The 24,341-nt window shown below is 41.3% G+C and overlaps 2 protein-coding genes and 1 long non-coding RNA gene across 5 annotated transcripts in view; 1 reads left to right on the top strand and 2 right to left on the bottom strand.

The window, feature by feature from the left end:
• Nucleotides 1-3,565, bottom strand: part of rtn4rl2b (reticulon 4 receptor-like 2b) — a 7,592-nt gene extending 4,027 nt beyond the window's left edge. The window contains exons 1-3 of the mRNA XM_086023195.1: nt 3,050-3,565; nt 913-1,139; nt 596-829 (exon numbers count right to left, since the gene is read on the bottom strand). Coding sequence (XP_085879321.1) covers nt 596-829; nt 913-1,139; nt 3,050-3,101 — 513 coding nt within the window. The 5' untranslated portion in view covers nt 3,102-3,565. The remainder of the gene's footprint in view (nt 1-595; nt 830-912; nt 1,140-3,049) is intronic.
• LOC147151872 (uncharacterized) lies at nt 3,071-24,341 on the top strand. The gene is made up of 3 exons (XR_015084899.1): nt 3,071-3,384; nt 7,223-7,312; nt 23,498-24,341. It is a non-coding gene; the product is annotated as an uncharacterized LOC147151872 (long non-coding RNA).
• Nucleotides 11,911-24,341, bottom strand: part of LOC147151871 (equilibrative nucleobase transporter 1-like) — a 30,392-nt gene continuing 17,961 nt past the window's right edge. For 2 of the 3 annotated variants that reach the window (XM_086023194.1, XM_086023192.1), the window contains 12 exons: nt 23,086-23,265; nt 22,883-23,012; nt 19,608-19,654; nt 19,441-19,517; nt 16,652-16,744; nt 16,411-16,550; nt 16,150-16,253; nt 15,278-15,421; nt 14,967-15,074; nt 13,992-14,178; nt 12,589-12,712; nt 11,911-12,507 (listed from right to left, as the gene is read on the bottom strand). In XM_086023194.1, the coding sequence (XP_085879320.1) occupies nt 12,397-12,507; nt 12,589-12,712; nt 13,992-14,178; nt 14,967-15,074; nt 15,278-15,421; nt 16,150-16,253; nt 16,411-16,550; nt 16,652-16,744; nt 19,441-19,517; nt 19,608-19,654; nt 22,883-23,012; nt 23,086-23,254 (1,434 nt within the window). In that variant the 5' untranslated portion in view covers nt 23,255-23,265 and the 3' untranslated portion in view covers nt 11,911-12,396. Of the gene's footprint in view, nt 12,508-12,588; nt 12,713-13,991; nt 14,179-14,966; nt 15,075-15,277; nt 15,422-16,149; nt 16,254-16,410; nt 16,551-16,651; nt 16,745-19,440; nt 19,518-19,607; nt 19,655-22,882; nt 23,013-23,085; nt 23,330-24,341 lie in introns of all 3 variants that reach the window. The other variant, XM_086023193.1, reaches the window with a different exon arrangement.

Here is a 24,341-nt window from a genome sequence, read left to right as displayed (position 1 = left end):
AACATCACATGAGAAAACAAGTAATTGAGATCTGGATCATATATTTAGATGGAGAGAGAGAGAGAGAGAGATTTTGCTTCCACTTGTGAGTGCAAACTTGAGAATAATTTGCCAATATTCTTCAAAAAAGAGCTTTTAAGATTTTTAATGTCGACGTTACTCTTAACTCAACATAAAACAAGAGAATGAAACATGCATTTAAAACAACCACATAGCCTCTGCTACCTTAATGCTAACATAGAGTAGTATGTATGTGAAACATAGGCTAACAATTAGCATTATACTGTACAGTGTGTGTAAGTGTTGTTACCCTATAAGAAATGTATGTGTACGATGCAGGAATAAAGAGTTTTATTTCAAAGGTAGCAGCATGGCTACGTGGTACAGCTGCTGCCTGGCCATTGGTTACTGGTTCAGCTTCAGGTACCGCTTTGAAAGGGTCTTTGAAAGTACGTATGAGAAAGTATCCTTGCTTGTCTTTAATGTATCCACTGTGGGCCAAATAGGAGAATATCTTTTCATAGTGGACCATCTTAAACTTATACCTTCATTGCATGTTCAAAATGTATACAACGTGTATTCGTGCAATCTTCACCTGCAAGTAGAGAAACTGCAGACTGTACAATTTGTGAAAAAGGTCATGGGGTAGCATGGCAAGCTTGCATCGGTGCATGTGCAGACTCTGCAGCTTCTCCAACCCTCTGAAAGCTCCACCTTCTAGGCGCCTCAGTGTGGGGTTGTCGCCCAGGTCCAACTCCTCCAGCACCCTGAGGTTACTAAAGGCGCCGGCCTCAATCCATGTGATGTTATTGCCATAGAGCCAAAGTATCTGTGTCGGATGAAGAGGAGAGTAAATCGGAGTTGATCCGCCCAACACCTCAACGAAAGTACACACTGGTCAGACACTTTTACCTGTGTTTCAAAGCCAAAAGAGTCTGCACGGAGCTCTGCGATGCGATTGTTCTGGAGGAACACACGTTGTGAGTCGTAGGGCACGCCGGCCGGAACGATGGTGAGGTTCTGGGACTGGCAGCTGACTGTCATGGGCGTAGGGTAACACACACAAAGCCTGGGGCATGCAGCCACATTGCTGGGTTTCACCACCACCAGCCACAGGATCAGCCACAGTGACAGTCCACCTAAGACAGAATTGGGGGAAAAAAACAAAAACAAATGAAATGAAAAACAAACACACAGGTCAATAACTATGGGATTCAGTGCTTTTTGGAAAATGTGGACATTAGGATATACTAAGAGAGGTGTTGATTTCAACTCTGGGTCTCATCCTACTATTTTCTGTGCAACCTTCTGTAGCCACTGATTGTTTTTTTCTGTGCGCTCTCATTTGTGACTTCTTCTCTGAGCCTTTTGCATAATTAGCCATGGCAGATGCCAGAAATCATTCAACCGTTCATGTCGACTAGATCACTTAACATTGGGGTGTCCTGGCTTCAATGTCAGAGTTACATAATTCTCGCCGTGAGCCGTGCAGAGTAAACAATTAATAAAAAGCATTTTTTTTTAAAGAATGCACAATCTACAAAAAAAAAAAAAAAAAAAAAAAAAAGGAAAATGTTGATGAATCCATTGAGTTTACAATACGGATGTCCTGGAAAAAGAACCTTTCCATCGAGGAGTTTGCTAAGCAGAGGGCACACGTAAAAGCAGTAACGGGAGCCAGATCAATTTCACTCCAGCTCCAGTTACTTCCCTGTGTCTTGGCACAGCTCGGGTGGCGGCACACAAAAAAGCCTCCGGAGGTAAAAGTAGAGTCATTAAATTATGATGAACATCACATTCATCTGTTGTACGCAAGATTTTCCAGTGGCTCACCCCTTGACCTCTCAACAAGTTGAACCGTTATCTAAGATGGACCTTCACGAGAACGCGAGACTGGGATTTCAAGTGAAGTAAGACACTGATCCGAAATCTTGTTAAGTCTTATTTACCGCATGGCAAATTAAGCTCAGTATCATTATCATGATTGAATAAACATCCGGCATGTAAAGGATATATGGAGGAGTTGGACAAATTTGCAGAAAACTACACACACACAAAGAACCTCACTAGCAATTAACTCTAGATAAACCCGCATGAGAGCATATTGAGATTCAATACAAGAACTTTATGGAAGGTCATGTATTACATAAACAATATATACTAGCGCTCAAAGGTTTTGGGTCACTTAGAAATGTCCTTTTGTTTACTAAAGTGTTTTGAGCAACACTTGTACTGGAGCTTATTGTATTGTGCAAACACATCATGTGACCATGATATAAACTTAAGAACAAATGTGTATGACAATATAAACACTGCCTCAAATACGGTCAATTTTGGTACATTACCATGAGATGTTAAGTAAAACAATTTTGAGGAGGTGGGAAGCCAAAACATAAACTTTTTGTTCTGTCATAAGACATCCATGCAAGAAAGGATGATATTAGGGCAGATTTATTTGTAAGAACTTGATCAAGTTTTAAAATGATTAGTTATTGAACAATCAATTCTTTTATTGAACAACAATAACAGGAATGTTGAGTTGACTACTAAATATTACTCCCTTTGACCCAGCCAATTAAAATTTTCACAAAAATGAACCCACATCCCATCCAAAAATACCAACAAAGCATCTTCGTGCAAGCCCGGGTTCTGCTTTTATTCTGTTCTTTTGTTTTGCTAAACCCTTTCAGGCAATTGGGTCTTCATATTCAACTGAGCATTGCTGAATTCTGACTTGAGAGACTGATGAGTATACCCTATATAAATTAGTATAAAACAAAACCAAAAAAAAAAAATCAACATGGAATCTGGTTGTTTTAGTCAGAATTGTGCTAAAATGTATTTTTCCAAGCTAAGAAGAGTCAAATATGAGCTTTGTAAAATGTTGTTGTTTTTTAGTTAATTGTCATGGAACGTTTCCAACTTTTAAAATTCCTACCCTATAACAAAGTACACAAAATATTGTAAATCAAAGCACTTTTAGATGGAAGCTAATCAAACCATAGAGCAAGAACACAAGACAAAAAATATTGAGTGCATGGTAACTCACACTTGAAGTTGTGGGCTGTTCTGGAGCTCTTCGTGGTCCAGCGAGTCTCCATGGCGAGTAAAACCGAGAGCGAGTTAGCCTGCGCGGCGAGGAAGTGCCTGCTTGCTGCTATCTCTGCTGACGTTCGGCTCCGGGGACTGAGTCGCTGTGCCTTCACAGGGAAGTGAAACTCGGGAGTCCCCGCAAGCTTTTTTATACTTGGCGGCGGCGGCTTCGTCGCCCACCAAGCAGCGTAGGCAGAGTGCTGGACGCTATCATACGTCAGCCTCCGTTGGTGGGAGGAAAAGGGATGGCACTCACCAAAGGAAGAGCCAAGAAAGGGAGCAGGAGACAAGGTTTGGCTTCTTCCTTCTTATGTTACCCAACAATACAGCATCACTGTGGTGGCTAACTTGGTGGGAAAGTGAGCATTTATTTTTCGTCAGACTTTTTACGCGATTTCACAACAGGATTTGTTTTTTAGTACTGCCCTAATAGAAGGTGGATTTTAATTCATCGTAAGTGGGCCAAAAAGAGAGGGGTGGGATTCACAACACAGGCTGGTAGAGTTCAAGTTGAGATGAAACACATTACACAATCAAAATCTAATCAGTTAAGCAAATTGGCATAAAACCCATGCGAGCAATAAATGAACACTTGCTAGTTATATAATCTTACGCAGAGTCAGATTCTGAAATGACGTATTTGAGGGACAGTCTAAAACGCTTGCTGTAAACAACCTTGATGCCGCTCAGGGCCCAGGGCAGGGTGGACATCTGGAATTTCGAAAAAATATGAACATCTTCCCGAATGGCCGGTATATTCCTGGGCTGGTCCTGGCCATCACGTCTGCCAACAGACCTCGTTGGAGAGGTGCTAGATGGCATTTCTCATCTATCAAGCGTTAGGTCTGCGGTAAGTGTGCGTACGAACATTCCCACGCAAAGTGTGTGATTGATCAATTTGGACTTGTGCATGAGGTCGTGCGTAAATATACGCACAGCTCTGACCATGCGTACACGCAAAACCTTGTGGGACAAGAGTGAAACTACAGATAGAACGGCTATACAGACATCACCAACAAGCCGAAATGAAACAAGAGTTTCCCAAACACAGTTTGAGCCATACATTAAAACTACACTTACATTTTAATGAAAGCACCATCGCACAACGAATTCGGCTATGTGAATGGGAAATGATTTCATTCAATCAATGCTATGAATTAACGTACGATTCATTGATTCTACATAGATGTCACCTGCCCCCAGCATGCAATACAGGGGTCCAAATAATTTGCTCGTCCTCCTCCAGTTAATCAGAGATCATTCTCGTCTTTGGGCCGTGACACGTTTTTATTTATTTATTTATTTATTTGGGTAATGAGCTCATGTCAAACTATTATACTATATACGTTCTACATACTATATACAATAGGAGGTGCACACATTACTTACTCGTGTGCATACAACAGAAGCATGTTTGAGAAACACAGATTTTTTTTATACCTCCACACACTCTAAATTTCAGTCATACAAACGTATTTAGAACCTGTTATCCGCACTCCTTTGGTAAACGAGGCCCCTGGAGTCCACAGCATAGTTGTTTCATGTGAAAACACCCAACAGCACAATGAGAGACTATACTAAGTCATGCAGCAGCTGCAGGAAAGAGGCCTGACAGTCAACAAGAAACAGTGCCAACTCAGAATGTCACAGCTTGAGTTCATGGGTCACTTGCTGCCCAAAAATGGCATTAGAGTGGCTCGGACTGAAATAAAAGCGGTGAAAAACACACGTCACGCAACAGAAGTCAGAAGCTTCTCGGGGCTCGTCAATTATTGTAGCAGGCTGATTCCCAACCGGCAGGTAAACAAGCTCAGTTGATTAGAAGCACTTGTGGCTAAAGCCAAACTGTGACAGGGTTTTTACTTTCTGGACCTGGATTACCAACCTCTGATAATCACCCAACGCTACTTGCTGTATATTGCCCTTCGGAAGGTAATTGATGCGGTGGGAGTTTGTGGGGGGACTGACGCTCTGGGAGGGAAAAAAAACAACAACATTTTTGTCTTGTGTTCTTGCAACATCAGGAGCAACTGGGGTTTAAGTATCTTGCTCAAGGACACTTCGACATGGTCACAACGGCTGTGTGTTGAACCCACAACCTCTGGGCTGATAGACAACCATTTTACCAATTGAGCCATGCCACCCCCATAACGAACAGCAATTTGCAGTCACAACTCCAAGCTTCGTGTTAACATTTTGTTTAATGTAATTTTCATCCGAAATTCCAGGTGATATTTAGTCTCTCTCTCTCGAATACAAATGAGTACCATTTTGAGCAGACCGAGCATACAGAAAAATTGGCATTAATTCATTTGATAGCAAATGAATTATTCTGCTCATAGGAGAAATGATCAGAACAGGACTAACTTCTTGTAACATTGCTCTTAATGTCACATAAATCTTTGTAAACAAATTAAAAATATACTGTGTATTTTTTTTCCCTTTTCTTGTTAGTGGGTCTGCTGTTCAATGTTAGCTAGTAATGTGCAGTCAACCATGTGATGCTTGGTAAGAATGGGACAAACCTCTTCTCTTATGTAACAGCTATAACACTTACCACCATCTCTTTGTTCTTTCTTACATTGTCTTGTTTGTTTTTTTCCAGCGTTTAGAGTTGTGTCATTGACCAATATCAGCCATCTGTCGAATGTGGGGCCCACCAGCCAGGGCTACACTACACTATTTGAGCAGGTTGCAAATGAATGAATGGAAAACACTGCGGGCCTTGTTTTAAGATTAAGCCGCCGCGATCACAAACCGATGCCCCTTCAACATGGGCATTCAGCCACGGCCAAAAGATTTTCATCACGGAGATTGTTGTTGACTCCTGAGGACGGCGCGCTAAATAATAGTTTTTGGGGCCTACTCATCTTTGTTTACAAGCATTTCCAGCTCACAATTTGTTAAGTTCCTCTTCTTTCAATTGTGACTCATGGCTTGATAATGTGAGCATCTTTTTATGCAGCGTGGTCATTCCGACCGTCAAGCCCTCTTTATACTAATTTGCAGTGGTGGGCGCGTCGGTAAATTTTGCCATTCCATCTTTCATAATTCGCAGGGGTGTGGAGAGGGAGGAGTCTGGTACTCCAACTATTCTGTATTGGTTTCGATATATGAATGAAATGTGCTTGGATTCACACGTACTGTACACACAGATTCAAGCATTTGGATGTATTCGTGCGTGCGACATTTCCTGAATTTTGCCATATGCCTTGTTTTAATAAGAAAGCCATGCGAGTCTTTGTAAAGGAGGCCCCTGGTTGAAAATACTTGATATTCCTTAACATGGTCTAAGAAAAGGAGGCATCTCATGTATGACATTCGTGTAAGAGTGTGGAATAAATCAGCAATGAGAACGGTGCAAGTTTGGTCTGCTCAGTGGTGTTAATAAGGGGCTAAAAAAACACTAAAATGCCCAAGCTTTGCGCTGACAGACTTGAAGAGGAGCGCAGTATTTAATTTCCAGTCCTCATGCCAATACCAACATATTGGCGTTGTCCTGTGTGAAAAACACATGTCCATTTTTTCAATTTTCTTATTTTTATGTGAATGGTGTTTCCGCATTATAGACATGGCATTAACGTGAAAATTACCGGTAAACATTTTTCCAAAATTGGACATAAGTGTTTTTCACAGGACCGCGACAGTATAAAATATATCTACTTTATATCATTTTTGGCAAATGTAAGTATTATTTGTCAATGTGTGCTTATAAAAATATTGCCAGCTGGGGTTTGTGTGTGGGGTTGGGGGCGACTGCCCAAGCAATCAATGGAAAAATCGATAGGATAATCGATTCTAAAAAGATTAGTTAGTGACAACATGACCATCACAGGAGTGTCCAGATGCACATGATGTCACGGAAAATACAATATCAGACAATGATTATGTGTATTTTAGAACGGACTTGATCATCAGTAGTCACGGGGATGAGTGAGCAGAAGGAGCAGTAAGTGATTCTCAAGTCCAGGCAAAGGGGTTGACTGCTAACGGTAGCTGCTAACGGTTTGCTGTTTGCTACTATATGCATCATTATTTGTTCAAAAAAAAGCTAGTGTTTATGAAAAAACAAAACAAAATGGACGGTCAACTAATGTCTTTCAATGTATTGTGTATTTTTTTGGAAAAGATGGACAAACAGTGCAGTCTGCACGTGGGTTTCCGTGGCAAGGCTTGAGGTTACTCATAAATTGATCCTTCATCCACCACATGGGTCAAGGTGAGTACCACCGTGACACACTCCATCTGTTCCCAAGCAATTACACTTAGCAAACTGAAGTTCCATGTTGCTTACAACGCAAAGTTTGTTGGCTTTGGGGATGAGAGGATGCATACTGTACATCTCAGCGTACAGACTTTGGCAAGTAGTCAACCTAGGGTTGTGGAACAGCTTTGGAAGCTTTGACATTTCTTTTAGAATATTCTTGGCCCCGGGGTAAACCGACCAGACTCCGTGGAGGAGGAGGAAGTGTGTGAGTTCACCGCATGTGCGTATCATGTAGATGCAACGTGTATCTATCTGCACACTGCACAACAGCCGCTCCTCCCTTAATGATGCATCCTTTCACTCGCCTGCTTGTGTCAATGTGATTCACAGGCACACTGGCATTTGGATTGGTGTAAACACAGCATGTTCAAAGGCTCTGTCTTGATTCTATTAATGTGTCACTGACTCTGTCTATAGCCATTTCTCACACGTGCAAACTCATCTCTCACAGCTGAAGAATTTCTACAGTATGTGGTCAGTGTGCGTTTCTGCCCAATGTGTACATCAGACCAGTGAGGACACAAACCAGCAGAAGTTGCACTTGACATTTCTTTTGAAACTTGGAAGGGCCTTGGGTGCGCGATTTGTTTTTGTCTCGTTTTTGAACAAAGTAGACTGGAGATTTGTATTTTTTTTTATCAGCAGGGTGAGGTTGTGTAGAATTGCATGAAACAGATGAAATGTGGGTGTACAGGGGGTTTCTAGGTCCATCCAGATTTTGTTGAACTTTTGAGTCATTTGATATTTAGTTTTAGCGTCATATCACACTTTAAAATGACAAAAAGAGGAGGAATGCAACAACAACAACAACAACAACAACAACAAGATTCCACTTATTTAAAAGAATCACATATATGTGACTATGACCACAATAATATACCGGTACATATTAACCTAACACCTCTCCACAATAGAACCAAAACTACTTTTTTTTACCTCCGTCATTTTAATACAGATCTTGTGCTAGATCACATGATTAGGCTTTGCTGATGTGTAGCAAAAGTCATGATTGGATTTTCTTTCGATGAGAGCCTTAATGAGATAGTCATTCAGCAAAACGAACAATTAAAAGAAGAGTTGCCATTAAAATAAGTAAATTTTATTTACTGTACATAGTACTTCAGTGTTTCCCACAGATTTGAAATCTACTTGGGCGGGTGGACGCCGGCAGGGGTGGCAATTTTTGATTAGACACTTCATATCATGCATTCTAGTGAATTTTCAGAGTAAAAATTCTTACCACATTATTTAGTGACACCACCTTTTTTGCACTTATTTTTTATTCAATAAAAAAAAAAAATACAGTATTAATAAAATAAGGCTGTCATTGGACCGTAAGAGAAAAAAACGGATGGGGACAGCGAAAAACAAACGTTCGTCTTTTAGCTTTGTGTCGTACAAAACTGCGCCGGTGAAACAATGTGATCGGGTTGGTTCAGTGGTCCTGCTGTGCTGCAGGTATTCAACAAATATCCAGAGGTGGGAATTTTACCAAATTTTGCTGGTCCGTCATCCGTCAGCGGCCTGTTGTAATCATCCTTTGGTCAGTCCGTCAGTCAGTCTGTCCGTCGGTCAGTCCGAGCAGCACACCATTAAAATAAGGAAAAAGGGAACTGGACCAAAACAGTCTGTCTCACCTATCTTTTGAACATGGCTACTGAAATAATAGTGATAACTGGGCCAAAACACATGCAATGCACTCATCTCATCTGTACTATGCACCCATCCATCCATTTTCTTCCATTTATCCAAGTTTGGGTCGCAGTGGCAGCAGTTTAAGCAGGGAAGCCCAGACTTCCGTCTTCCCAGCCACTTTGTCTAGCTCCTTCGGGGGGTTCCGAGGTGTTCCCAGGCCAGTTGGAAGACACAGTCACTGCATTGTGTCCTGGATTGTCCCCGGGGCCTCCTGCCGGTGGGATGTGTCCGGAAAACCTAACCAGAGTTTTCCAGGAGGCATCGGAACCAGATGCCCAAGCCACTTCATCTGGCGCCTCTTGATGCGGAGGAGCAGCGGCTTGACTCTGAGCCCATCCGGGGAGACCAAGCTTCTCACACTATCTCTAAGAGAGAGCCTGGACGCCGTACGAAGGAAACCCATTTCGGCTGCTTGTACAGTATATGGGCTCTTGTTCTCTCAGTCACGACCCGCAGCTCGTGACCACAGGTGAGAGTAGGAATGTAGGGAATGAGTCAGAGACCGATGCTGAAGCAGCACCAATCCGCCTGAGGATTTCTTACTCTTTTCTTCCCTCTCCAGTAACATGTTGTATGTGACACAAATCTTGATTGTGATTCGAGGAGCTGCCTCAGTGGTGCACGAGGAATCAGTGAATTAAATGTGCAAACTGCATAATCTTACAGTGTCTTAAACAGCAATCTTTAAGTACAATACAATCGCATATAACGTTTTAGAATGCTTTTTTCAGACCTTTATGAACGTACAATTTTATATCCAATTTACTTTCAATTCATTTGAATTGAGTCATACTTTAACTAGCATTTTAATGTCCTATATTCAAGCAGTGTTTACTTTCAAACAGGGCCTATGTCACAGTGTCTGCCTTGTTTTTGATTATGGTGGTACTTGGTGATCGAAGTATTTTTCAAGGTGGTGTGTAGTATCAAAACTTTGAGAACCACTGTCTTAGAGGAGTGTAAGTGGTATTGAGCTGCCAAAACATGTTCAGCATTCCATTCGTTTGAATGCTTTTGTTTTTCCAAGAGCAACCGTGGAAACAGATGGAGACTGACACTGGCGCTAGGTTGTTGTTTCCATTCTCAGCTCCTCACACTTATGTTTCTATTTCTGTCATTTGTGTTGTGCAAGTCTCCTTCTGTAATTAGCAACTCTGGGAGATGTACGCACATTTGAATTCCAAGTGATAGGCTTGCATCGAGCCAACGTGTTGTTGCACAGCAGCGGTACAGTGCGAGACTTGGTCAGCTAGTGAAGTTGTCTGTGTTATTTCTGGAGGCAGACACAACTTAGTGTTGCAGAGGACCCTCTGTCCCCAGGAGTTTTTAGAAATATATTTTTTGATTGAGTGTTTGTTGCAGTCACTGATGGTGTAGTGGTACACTGACTTGTGTGCAGGCAATGTGGGTTCAGTTCCCACTCAGTGACAGGGTAAATGTGAGCCGTAATGGTTGTTCGTCACTCACTCTATGTGCCCTGCAACTGACTGGCAACCAGTTCTGGGTGTCGTCCGCCTTTCGCTTGGCGTGAGCTGGGATAGGCTCCAGCATCCCACGGCCCTGAACAGGATAGGCAGTTTTGAAAATGCTGTCTGTCTTTTATTATGCTACTCCAAGGCCCTGATTTACTAAGTCAAGTCAACTTTATTGTCAAGTGTGCATATACATGCAAGACACACAGTACAGCACAGATGAGATTTGTGTTCTCTTTCACTTACAGTGCAGACATATGCAAAGTAAAATAAAATGTATCAAAGCTCGAGTTTATTTATTTTTTTTTCAGGTGAGGCAGTGCATCAAAATAGAAGGCGCTAAATTGCTTGTTCACTCTAATGGATTGCGCCCGCTGTTGGCAACTGTGTAAAAGTGGTGAATACCACTGTATTTTTAAAAGAGAATTTTGCACTTTAAGTAGCTTTGATGGTTTTCACCATGGGAACATTTGGGAAAACAGCGTGTTTGCAAATTAAGTTTGAAGCGATGGAATTTGAAGTGTCAGTGGAAGATTGCAAACAAACAAATTACAGAAAACAACTCTATTGCTCCGATAATTTTGGCTGGCTGTAGCTCGTCAATAGTGGGCGCTAATGTGCCGCCCCACCATTCAGCTAAGTCACCTTCAATAGGTAAAAGAAAAATAAATAAAAACGATAATGAAATATCCATCCAACCATTTTCAACACCGCTTGTCCAGTGCAGGGTCACGGGTGTGCTGGAACATTTCCCAGTTGACTTCCAGATAAAACGGACTACACTCTGAACTGGTCGCCAGTCAGTCGCAGGTCATACAGAGAGACCAACAACCATTTAATATGCGTCTTCATTATGGTCTAGCAAGGCACATGTCTATCGAGTCAATCATGTTCACAGCACACAAACCAAACACACATTTGAGGTCAGAGTTTTCCTTTTATATTCTTTTAAATGCCACCACAATTAATGTTCATCCTTCACCGCATCAGAGTTTTTGATTAAGTTAAAACTCCATGGGCTCGTCTCTCTTCGACACTTGAGATGAGATCTGTATAGACTTTGTTTGTAGTCTAACTACTGTCAGCACCAGGTGGCAGAGCTGAGTCGTTAACTGCTCTGCATAAAACACAAGCCTGAGTTACAATTTTGGCAAATACATAACATTAACAAATATGTCAAGAGTTCAGTGACTATACCCTTCTATATTTTGTCCAGTTAAAAACGTGCCTAGACAAACTTAACCTAAGGTGGGCAAAGGTAAAACAAAACTGTTAGTAGACGCAGCAGCTTTGGTTTTGCTGACAGCACACAAGACATAACATAGGAATCCAAAACACACAATTAGAACTATAGTATTACGACCCCTCCTCAAGATGGCAAGGAGGAGGGGTCTAACATACGTGTGAGGGTTGGAAGGGGTAAAAGAAAAAGTGCACGAATTAGATGTTATGGCGAACCAATAGATAGTGTGGCTACACAAAAGGATAAATGAAAGTTATAGCTAAAAAGGTGCACTGAACAAAAGACGGCGGCACCAAACACAAAAACAGGGACTGACTACATCACCTGCAGCCAGCCCCGTCCACCAGCAAGCAAGTCCTATTTAACTAATCGCTCGGCTGATGTCACACCTGAAGCAAATAACTAAATTGGTCACTCTCCCCGGCTCTGGTTGGATGGCTGAATTGGGGATGAAAGCCACCAATCAGGGAGGAGCAGGGGAGAGCACCCGCACACCAACAGTTCAACGGCCGCGACATGGGAATCATTTGAAAATCAAACAAGCACCAACAGTACAATATTGATGTTGCAGTCGCTGTGTCAGCGTCATGCCAGAAGTGAAAAAAAAGCTCACGTCTGCTTTTACTCTACTGAAGCTGGCTCTTGGCTCGTTTTGATGCAAGACTTCGACAGTGCAAAAAGACGGACAAGGGGTGGACAAATGCGAGCAGAATGACCAGCGTCAAAGCGATGTTCACCTGTAGACACATGGAAATGAAAAGTGTCGGAAGGAAATCCATACGGGTATTTATTCAAGATTTGCATGAGAGTTTACTCACATATAAAGGATCTCCATGCAGAACAGACTTTACCAAAGCAAAGCAGGCATACTGCAGTAAAGAGACAACTGCCGAAATAGACAGGACGATGCCGTACAGCTTCCCAAAGTGGCACGATGGGAAACTACATTCACAAAAAAAAAAATCACAACACAAAACATTTTAATTAATAATATTAAGACTCCTAAGGAGATACATATACAATTAAAGGTGGGCAGTCATCAGTGCTTTAGTCCGTGTATGAGTTCTCGTCTATATTTCAGGCCCGCCCGGTCGGTCCGAGTAAGCCAAATTTACTTACCGCGTGACACGCAGGTGCCGCACTCCTGACACGCAGCCAAATAAAGAAATAATTAAAACAAAAATAGTGTTGTCTAGTATTCGGTCCCAACAGATGTAATGACATGTGCCCCATATTGTTTTTATTTCACGCTGTGCGTGTGTGTGTCTGTTGTTCTTATTTGATGTTTTTTCTTCATTTGGCAGCATGTCTGTTTATGCGGCGCCTTCGCGTGACATGAAAATGATTTTCTCCATGCTGATTGGCTGTGCTGACTGGGACCACGTGGGTCATCCCAGAAATACAGATGGGAACTTAGTGACAGATAGACGATACCCACATCTGTATACAATGCTCGCAGAGCAAATACCAGAAGAGCAGTGAACAATAATCTCGGAAAGATGTTTGGGTTGACTTCCGCTTTAAGAAAAACTAGTGTGCAACACAATTTTTTGTTTGTTTTTCAGTATGTTGGATAGCGGACTACTTTCTGGCTCATACCGAATAAATAAGACTTTAAAGATAAGTGTTAGTAGTATTCTTGGGTTGGGGAAATAGAGCCTTTATGACCAAACGTGAAAAAAAGAGAAACAAATTACCAGAGCTGGGCATTTGACAAAAAAATGTCCGGTCCGTTTATCGCCTTCTGCCTACAGCCGGGGTTCCCTTCTTCTTTGTTTATCCACCATTTTGTCCGGTTGGAAAAAAATAGTACCCGCATATGGGCCGGTCCGCCTATGATTTTAAACGGGCTTCCGTTAACATTTCCGACTACAAATTGCGACCACCAACGGCTAAATTTTGATCCGTCTTGGGACGCATGTCGTGTGTCATGTTCTTTAATTGAACAAATAAAAACATGGGACAACTGCAAGCTTGTCGATAGCTTGTCGAAAACAGACGATTACATAGACAGGGAAAAATGGGCTTAGTCCGACTATTTTTTTGAGTTTCCCGTCAATCTTTTATCACCCACAAAATGGGCGTCCGTCACATGGGCGGTATGTGCAACTCTGCAAATTACTACATGCGCCAAGCTTGTTCAACATATAAACAAACAGCAAACAAAACAATACCTCTCACTGCAAGATTTTGTAAAACGTTTGTGTGCAGTTTTACTCACGCCACACTGAGGAATGCTGCATTGCCACCATACAGGAAGGAGCGATTAATCACTTGAATGATGAAGGTAAAGTACTGAAGTGATAGGACTGGTGTAGCGGCACAAATGGAGAACACCAACGCCATCAACGATGTCAGCAAGAGAGAAAGAACTGAAGAATTCAGGTCTGCCTCTTGTTCACTCATCCCTACAGACAAAAACAAAGGGATTTGCATTTCCATTTTCATTGACAAACTACCAGTGGAGTGTAGTTTGAGGCCTTTGACTTCCCAGCCCCCGCATTAAACTATAGCAGGGGTCTCCGAGTCCGGTCCTCGGGAGCCCCTATCGAGCCTGTTTGATATGTTTTCTCCAACACTCCGTTCTGTGGTCCTCACTCCTCATAACATACACTTGCCCTGTAACTACTCATTTGCTAGCTTGTGCATTTAATATTAGCGTTACGCGATGGAGACATGCGATAAGAGTCAGGCTTTTGAAACAGTGACGCAGCATCCCATAACCAGATAATTAGATACATGACAACATTGCCACCAGTACCTGATTTTACGCATGAAATACTTGACAGACAATTGATTTCAACAAAACAGGGTGAAAGAAATGAGTGTCAGGGGTCAAATCCCTTACCACCTTTGTAAACAGCTCTACGATAATTGTTTTTTTCCCTTGCTTGATGCAGGTCAATTTGCCTTCTCCGAAACATGTTTCAAACACCGTCTTCCATAATGGTTTATCCAGTTTTATCATTTGTTCGAAACACATGAATTACTGCATTCATCCATCCATTATCTGATCAGCTGAAATTCCAACACAGATGGTGACTTATTTTTTGGCCTGAAAGTGTATTTGTTCAGTGGGTTCTGCTTTGTACCCACGATGAACCCACCGAGTTTGGTCTCTATCAATGTTTCCATCGGTTCATTTTTAATTTTTTTCTCTGTGATGATAAAGTCGAACGTGCTTGTTGTTTATCACCTTTCGCCCGAGGTTTGCGCTTGTGTCTGTCCATGATGAGGCCATTCCAGGGTGCACACAACACCCCGCACAGTTGGGTAAAGGCAAAGGCGTTGATGTACTGGCTGACTGTCGACATATAGAGAAAAGTTCATATGTTTAGATGAGGACTATTGCCAATGTCACAGTGCCAGTTTGTGATATATGTCTTTCTGGGATAATGAACTAAAAAAAACAAACAACAACAATGAGTACGATTATGGGCCAAGGAGGCTTGTTTTTGTGGCACAGTGTATTTGAATTGCATTCCACTGCAATGTTTGGACGCTTACCAAGCGAGGGCTCGCCATCAGTTAGCTTCTGCAGCGTAGGGTAGAGGGTGCCAATGAACAGATAATGTCTCAGCTGGATCACCGACAACCAGGTTACGTGCCATATGAATAATTTGGACAGAACACACTCACGTAAAGTTTTCTCTGGGGGAGACAAGAAATTGCAGAGATTTGAAAAACATTCGCTCACCAAAATGTGGACCACCAGAAAAGCTGGACAATTATTCAAAGCTGCACCACAAAGTCTTGAACAGATCTGCAGCTATTTTATTCAAGTTGGGTCTTTCACCCAGTAATTATAGTATTTCACAATTCTTCAGTGAAACACACATAAACTTTCAATAGAGCAACATCTTGATCACCAAATATGGTAGCTGGATTTATGTATTGATTGAAAACATTGCTAAGGATGAACACCAAAACAAACCCTGAGCAGACCATTCACAAATTAGTTATAATACATTTTAACTGACCTCTATCTTGATTCCTGGAAAGGTGCTATTTTTTCTGCTAGCTAAAGCCATTGTGGTTAAAATGGTCAATTTGGTGAAGTAGCTAATGCTAGCAAGAACTAGCTTGCTAACACGCTAGTTGACATACCATCATATTTCACATACACATCACTTAGTATATATGTAGTTATCGTAACATAGAATTGACTTGAGTTGTATTTCCTCTATTGAGCCAACCAAAATGTTACCTTTGCAAGATGTTTAAAACAGAACCTTATGTTAAGTGGCTGATGGTTTTCTAGCTTTCAAACATTTTCAATTGGATGCTGAAGTGTGTGTGTTGCGTGCGTGTGTGTGTGTTTGTGTGTGTGTGTGTGTGTGCATGAGAAAAGATTTGGGACTTAGTAGTTACACACTGACCATGTTTTGCAGGTGCCTTGTTGGCAGATTGCTCTTTCTCGTTGGTCTCCTGTGAGCTGGCATTCACAGGCTGCTCGGCATTATTTTGCTTGTTGCAGGATAGCCTGAGGTCACAATACAGTGTGAGATATATTGCCATTAGTAATTGTTTACATGCCATGCCTCACAGGCATTGAATATACTTTATTTACATTTGCTAAGAATAAATAGCCATTTTGCATATGCATACAGAATAACATGAAAAGTCATTCCTGTTCATACCCATATGTGTAGTGATCGGGCAGTGGGTATGGAATAAAGGTTCTAGGAAACAGGAATAAAGTCCTGAGAATGTGAATGACACTGCAGATGGACAGGAACAGGAAACTGGCACGGAGAGATATGCCAGACTCGTATACCAACTATACCGGAAAAAGACAAGACCAATATCAGTGTATTGTATATGGGATAGGATAAATGGCGTGATTTGGGGAACAAGGGAAATCTCTCCACTGAGACTCACCTTGATGATTAAGAAGAGTGCTGAGGAAGAATCAAAGGCCCCGTTGTAGAGAGTGATGACTGTTGAACGACGGTTGCCAAAAAGGTTTCCCACCTGCAGGAGGAGACGTTGAAATGTATTATATTGATATGTTCCGTGCGACGTGACTCCTGGAGATGTTTTCCTTTTTGTAGGTAATCTTTGTATGATGTTCACCAGAAAAGCTTGTTCACACTGATGCGGTCATGCCATATTTGGAAGACAGGGGTGTCAAACTCACCATGAGGGCAAGGGCAACAAAATCGTTGCCCTGAGTGACCCATTGGTGGAAGGAGCTTTAGATGCAGAGAGATATGTGCAGTTGATGCGTTCTGTTTTGTACTGAAGCGCGGAACTGCCAACGTGAAGTACATTTTTTTGACTAACAAATACGTTTGAAAGTACACACCATGTACTTGCAAATATGTTCGAATGTACTTGTAGGCTAAATGCTACAAACATAGGATTTTTTTTCCCCATGTCATGGGGTATTGACTTGCGCATGCACACACCCTTTTTAAGGACTAGCAATGTAAAGGATGTTGTCAAGTTATACGTTAGTGTTTTACAGAAAAAGTGAGAATGAGGGTTAAGTTTAGCAAAGTACAATAAATGCGGACTACTACATGAAAATGGTGACTCGTGTTGGAGGTTGTCAACAGCAACACCCGCACCTTTACGGTTCTTTCTCAGGAACAGATACACAACGCTTCAGTGGCGTAACTGGGCTATATTCCACATGAGTTTTGACGTGAAAGGGGCACGACATTGCACGCAAATCTTGATGGACCGGCCTATTGGCGATAACTATTTGGTCTGGCTTGACAAAAAGGCGGATAGACGGGCAGCGGAAGGGTAGCCAGGCCACAGGAAGGTGATAAATGGACCGGGAAATTTTAGTAAAATGCTCAGTTCTGCAAATACCTAAATGCGTAGAGCAAATTATGCATTTGCAACAAACAACATTGCGTATTGCGTTTGTGGATGGCTGCAGCACCACTCTAGCGCACAGAGACAAGCATGTTTTTTTAAAAATCGAATCGAAAATCGGTAACTGAAAATCGAAAATTGAATCGGGGCTTGAGGGAATCGTTACATCCCTAGTTATTACTCAATGTTAAATATTCTTCTGATGTCCCCTGGCTAGCTCCAGTCGGCATCATCATCACATCACAACGGTCTTGTCTTGCAGTTAAATGCTATCTTGGTTAAACAGTTGTAAACAATTCAATCCATTCACGATGCTCCCAGCCGGTAAGTGGATGTGCATAGGAAATTAGCCAGATCTTTAAATAATGTTTATGAGTGCACGGAATGTGCCCAGTGGAGTCTGGTATGTATGGCCCCACGGCCAGCATGAGGCAGTGTAGTGCTCCATTGGCGCAATGCAAAGAAGAAGCCCATCAACATAGACCGCAAGATCAAGCCTGGGCTGGTTGGCGACTCCCAGACTTAAGCCCCAGTCCCAGTGAGTGGCGAACATTTGCGACCATTCCTGAAGGTAGCAAAATGCGCATTCACATCAGGGTTCATTGAAGGTCGCAAATGTTCGCCAGATGTTAGCCAACAGTTTTAGTGTTTTTTTCTTGTTGCAAGGAAATTTGAACATGTTCAAGATTGCCTTGTGACAAGAAAAATACAGGCTAACATCTGACAAATGTCTGGCGACCGTTTGGCGAACATTTGCGACCTTGAACGAAGAAGAAGCTAAGTGTCCGGGCCAGCCCACTGCTCCGTAGACCCCCAGAGTCTCAGAGTGACTGATGTGCGGGATAAAGCCCAGCATTTCTCCAATGACCATCCAGTTTTCCGCAGTGGAACAACCCAATCCACGCTTTCCATCGAAGCACAGTAGATGCTTAGCGTTCAACTGGGTACAAGCGCCATGGCGCTACGGAAAATAATGAGAAGGAAGTCGTATCAGTTTCACCACTTTTTTTCCCGGCGGTGGGGGGTGATTTAAGGGAAGCTGAGCTTCCCTAGTTTGAACTTCAAACCAAGAATGTACCCATCTAGCCGTCAATCTTCCTATATTGCTGTGTATGGTGACCTATTGAATTTGAATGATGACAATGTTCAATACCATACCTTTGTGCTTCTCATGTGTTTCCTGCGCTTTTTTTTCTAACCTGGGCACCTGATGATTCTGACCTTTTCATTTGATTTGTGCACTTGAGAAATGAGAATAAACATGTTAGCATATCATCTAATGATGACACCAACTTCCACTTAGCATTGTGTCACAATAGTAGGGACTGCACCAAATTAACTATCATCTATTCTCAAGTCTGGAAAGCAGTTGAGTGTAAAAAAACATACATAAACTACAGAATGGACTTGTATTCCGTAGTTTGACATCATGAATTCAAGTAGTTTCATTTGAAAGCAATTTGAGTTGCGTGAATGTGCACACATGTACTTGTGCATGTGCAAGTTTTGGCTCCACCCCTGCCACTAACAGTGTGTGTTTGCGCCATCCGCTACTGTGATGGGTCAAATGTAGGGGTCACATTTCATTTACATGTGTGTACATGACAAATACTGATGATTCTTCTTCAAACTACTCTACCCTTAAACGGGCCCTGATTTCACATTGAGTAAGTCAATTTGTGAGCAAACGGAGGTGAGATCATTTAACATTATTTCAGGTACAATATTTATGCTTCATGTGACATTTCTGTTTGCTAGTGTGCCGTGAGATTTTTCTAAAGTCAAATATTTTCCTGCTGCTTTAAACAAACAGACAACTGTCAAAAATGTTTATGACCTACTTGCATGTTGGTGATGAGCAGCATGATGCCGCCCACGGCTATGAAGGAGAGTGCTGGGAAAAGCAGGACGGACAGAGCTGATGGAAAAAGGAAAAATGAATAAGCATCCTCATCTATATGGTTTCAGGGCAAAATAAAAGACCCCAAATTGAATTGAATTGTTTTACCTGAATTTGAGAAGGCCACCAACAAAGTACCCGCAGTGTGAAAACCTCTGAAATAAACAAATACATTACATTCATGAACAATGCATGTTTTTAGAACCTAACACAATAAGACTCTGGATTGGTGGGTTTCCCCAAAATGCGTACACATTTTAGAAACAATGCAGTGAAGCCTGGGAGACATTGAGAGAATAATTCACATGTCGTTTATATAAAATTATTTGAACAATGATTATTTCAGGATTTGCTCTATACACCGCCACCACATTAGATTTGAAACAAAAAATGCACGTATGATTTAAGATTACTTTCAGCTTTAACAAAAGACATTTAGAAAAAAATCTGGTACACCAATTAGGAGTACAGCCATTATATGCAGATTATCTCCATTTTTCTGGAAGGATTTTGTTATCCAAACACTTTATTACCAGGATTTAATTACCAGCCTCATGAGTCGACTAGCCCTGGGGCTTCTGTTTTTCACCCGAAGAACAGGCGATATCCCCTCAACTCATCAAACTATGAAGTAGAAAGCTAGGAAAAGCTATTTGCATTCCTCAGCCCTGTATTTTTCCTCCACCCTGTTTTAGTGGAAACACATGGACGTTCCTTGTGCCAGTATATTTTTGTTGTTGGTCTTGATTATTCTGGAGCAATAGCTCTGTTTACATTGCTAAAGAGTTACTGCACACTGTTAGCCTGTATGCTTACTGTATACATTTTTCCTCAGACAACTCCTCCTTTCAGCCTGTAAATCTATTTATCCTTCTCAGGTCAGATATTTTCTTTGACTGCTTTCATTTATTTAGAGATTCCTTTCCCCCAGCACCACCACCACACCAAAAAATCAGTTTTAGTGTCAGCCATTTTCAGTGCTCCTTGGGTTCCCTGTTGGGTGTGTGTGGAGACATTAGCATTCCTTCTAAAAGCTACTATGACTTCTCATCATCTGCTTCTCATCCTCCCTCCTTCTTTTGTGTTCATAAAATGGGTTAGCTAGTTAGTTAACTTTAGGATTCATGGTAGGGATTACCTTTGGCCAAAATGTTTTGCCAAATCAAACGTAATGATTTGGTTGAAAATTAAAGATGAAAAGAATTTCACTGTTCAGCATGTTAATGACCCAAAACATACATTCAAATCAACAAAATTGGTTTAATTCAAAGGAAATTCAAGTGTTGGAATCTCCCAGTCGAAACCAAGACCTAAATCCAATTGAAAAGAAGTGGGGTGACATGAAGAGACAATCTGTCCTGTTTTGAGCGCTTTTGCAAGAAAGCATGGACAAATAATGTCAAGTCAAGTATGCAACAATGATACCCTAAAACTCAACTCAACTCAGACAGTCGAAACAATAAATTAATAGCACAAATAGAGCAGACATCATAAAACAGTAAAACAATGCTGAGTGTCATACTGAATTAAAAGCCATAGAATAGAAATATATTTTAAGACGAGTTGTCAAAATGGACAGAGGACGGAATGTCATTGCAAAATGAGGGACTGGCAACAGAAAAGGCTCAATCCCCTTTGAGCCTTTTAGTCCTCGGTACCTCCGGTAGTGTCTGGTCCGCTGACCGGGGGCACCAAAGCAGGTGCCCCGGGGGTGGAGGAACTCATGAGAGGTTAAGATGGGGCAAGACCATGTAAAGATTTAAGACCAAATAAGATAGTTGTGTGTCATGTGTTCCCTCCTTGTACCAGTTAGGAGGCAAGCCGCAGCATTTTGGACCAAATGGAGATACTTGGGCTGGACGATTATGGAAAAATAATCATGATTATTTTGATTGAGATTAAAATTACGATTCTTGATATGAATATTCATTGATTTAAAAACTTAGTTTTTATTCAACTGCTAAAATGCAACTACTCAAAACTATCATCATAGCTTCATGCCAATTCGAACACTTTATTCTTGAACACTATTCTTTTTGCCAAGTACAAAATGACCTTGTAAATATATCATTTGAAATTCAAGCCTTTTGCATTTTCATTCTGCTATGCCTTTGATGCCTTGAATCTTAGCACACAATGAAGCCTTGAATAAGCATGACCCTTATCTCTTGATCATATTTATTTTTACAAGTATCTTGTGTTATTTTCACAAGTCTTGGGACTGGGATCTAGGGGACTGTATTTCGTGCCACGTCATGTCATGTGTGCTGGTACAACAACAAAAAAAAAGTCCTTTGTATCCGTGAATTTGGAGGAAAGGAAAATTCCTTGAATCCTTGAAAACACATTTTTAATATAACTCGAAAGGACAAGGAGGAAATAAATTAGAAAGGAAGTCAAATAAAAAATGTCTCAAATAGTGACAATTGAAAAAAAACAAAACAAAACCAATTAACGGCTGTTCATGCATGTGTTGCCTCTTAGGGTCAGTGTGGGGATATTACATTGAGTAATATTACATTGAGTAATATCCCCACAGCTCCATCTATCTGGAATAATCAACACAAATGTCAACAAATCTGTTGACAGACAGCAGCAAGCATGTGAGTGTGTGTGTGTGTGTGTGTTTGTCTTGGACTGTGGCAGGGCTGTCCCCGACTTGTTTTTTCCAAACTGTTATGATAGATAAACTTACGAATCCTCCTACACAGATAAGCCTAGAACTCTTCTCCACTGAGAAATGCAAGAAATTTGACAAATTCTTTAGCGAGAAAATCAAAACCATTTGACATAAAATTAACACTACGCCAACAAACAGGAAAACTATAACCTGTGTCTAAAACCTAGAAAGGACTTCAATGTTATGGCTGATTTAAAAATCTTAGAAGAAACAGTTCAGCATTTGAAATCAACAACATGCACTCTGGACGTGATACCATCTGACTTTTTAAAAAAAAGTTTTAACTTCAGTAAAAAGTGATCTACAAATAGTGAATAGCTCACTGGCATCAGGCATAAGTCACAACAAATAGTTGCCATTAAGCCACTCCTAAAGAAAATGACTCTTAATGCTTCTATAATGATCAACTGTAAACCTATTTCTAAGCCCTCTTTTATAGCCAAGATTACTGAGAAAGTCGTATTTAACCAGTTTAGCGACTTTCGGAATAAAAGTGAAATTCTTGATAAATGTTAGTCAGGACTCCGACCACATCACAGCACTGAGACAGCACTGGTCAAAGTGTTAAATGACATTAGGCTGAACACCATATATATAATGTAATTTATTTATTTTCTTAAAGTCCCTGTGAAGTGAAAATAAATGTAAATAAATACATGTAATATAAAACAGTTTTGTTAACAACCTTCAAAGAGGCACTCACATTCCCAAGAGCCGAGCCACCGTTGTGCCAAAGTGGTCGAAAATGAAACCACTTGCCACTGTGACAAAATTATTCATGAAGGATGCAATGGTGAAGACCAGGGAGAACTGCTCATCCTGTCGGCTGCAATCTGAAAGAGGCAAAATAAAAGCCAATGTTGTATTTTTTTCCAGACCAAAGGTATTTGCGAACCGCCAACTTACCTAAGAGCTGTGAGCCATTGATTCCTGTGCTGTTGACACACAGATAGTTGAAGTAACCATCCTTCTTGAGGACGAAAACAAGTGAGGCCCACCCAAATAAGATGCCTGCAAAACAAAGACACTCCACCAAGCCTGTGACTAAAGTGAGGCCTCGTCGCACCCCCTGCATGGTTCCGGCTTCTGCCACACACACAGACACACACACGCACACACAAATGAAGTTTTTGCCCACACCTGCAGACACCTGCCAAAAATAACAAAAGATCAGTGGCGGCAAGTGATGAAGGACAAATACTTTGTCTCTGTACTTCAGTAGATTTTTCAGTAATCAGCACTTTGAGTATTTTTTTTTCTGATTTTCTAATGATGTTTTCAGATTTTTTGAATGACTTTTTTTTCCTCCACTACACAGAGGCAGAAGAGAAGACGGCTCTGAGGAATGGTCAAGAAAGTGAAGTTGATCATCGGCTGCCCCCTCCCGTATGTGAATGACTTCTAAATGTCCTGTTACCTCAGAAGAACAGAGGGAATCTGTCACAAGTAACAACACAAACCCAGTCCACCACCACTTAGACCCGTTGCCCCTCTGGCAGGAGCTCTCGGCCCATCAGGACCACAACGAACAGACTCGGCCAACCGTCACTGCAATAACCTCACAATAACACCAACCAACACCCTTGCATATTACCGCATCATGGGAGCAAATTAAGTTCAAAGTGCCCCATTCATAAAGAAGATTAAAAACACCAAAGAATTCAAGAAAGTTTTCTATAGAACATGAAGTATCTTCTCTAAATGTTTAATTGATCCATTTCACTAGTCATTTATATTTATTTCGCAATGTATTCTCTATGCAAGGTTCTTTTGTTGCTATTTTTGGGTGTCTGAAATGGATACATTGGATTTACATGATTTCCTATGGCAAATACTGCTTTGGTTTTTGCATGATTTAGTTTTGTTCAGACTTTTTGGACTGCATTTATCACCAAAAAACGGTTCCACTGTATTTTGAAGAGTCAACATCCCTAACTCCAGCGCTACTGTACATTTAACATTTGTGAATTACGACCATTGCACTGCATAATTTGTGTGGCTTTAATATGATTTATTTGAGATTTTCCCTTCTTGAAACACAAATCTGGAGTTGCACCCCAATTTCATTGTATCTTCAGCATACAATGACAACAAAGGCTTTTGGGTAAGCTGTAGCCCAGCGGTGCTCAAGTCCGGTTCTCAAGAGCCCCTATCCAGCCTGT

This window comes from Filicampus tigris, chromosome 2 (assembly GCF_054856515.1).
Source record: "Filicampus tigris isolate MCC_2025a chromosome 2, RoL_Ftig_1.0, whole genome shotgun sequence".
Lineage (NCBI taxonomy): Eukaryota > Metazoa > Chordata > Actinopteri > Syngnathiformes > Syngnathidae > Filicampus > Filicampus tigris.
This window is presented reverse-complemented; position numbering and strand designations above follow the sequence as displayed.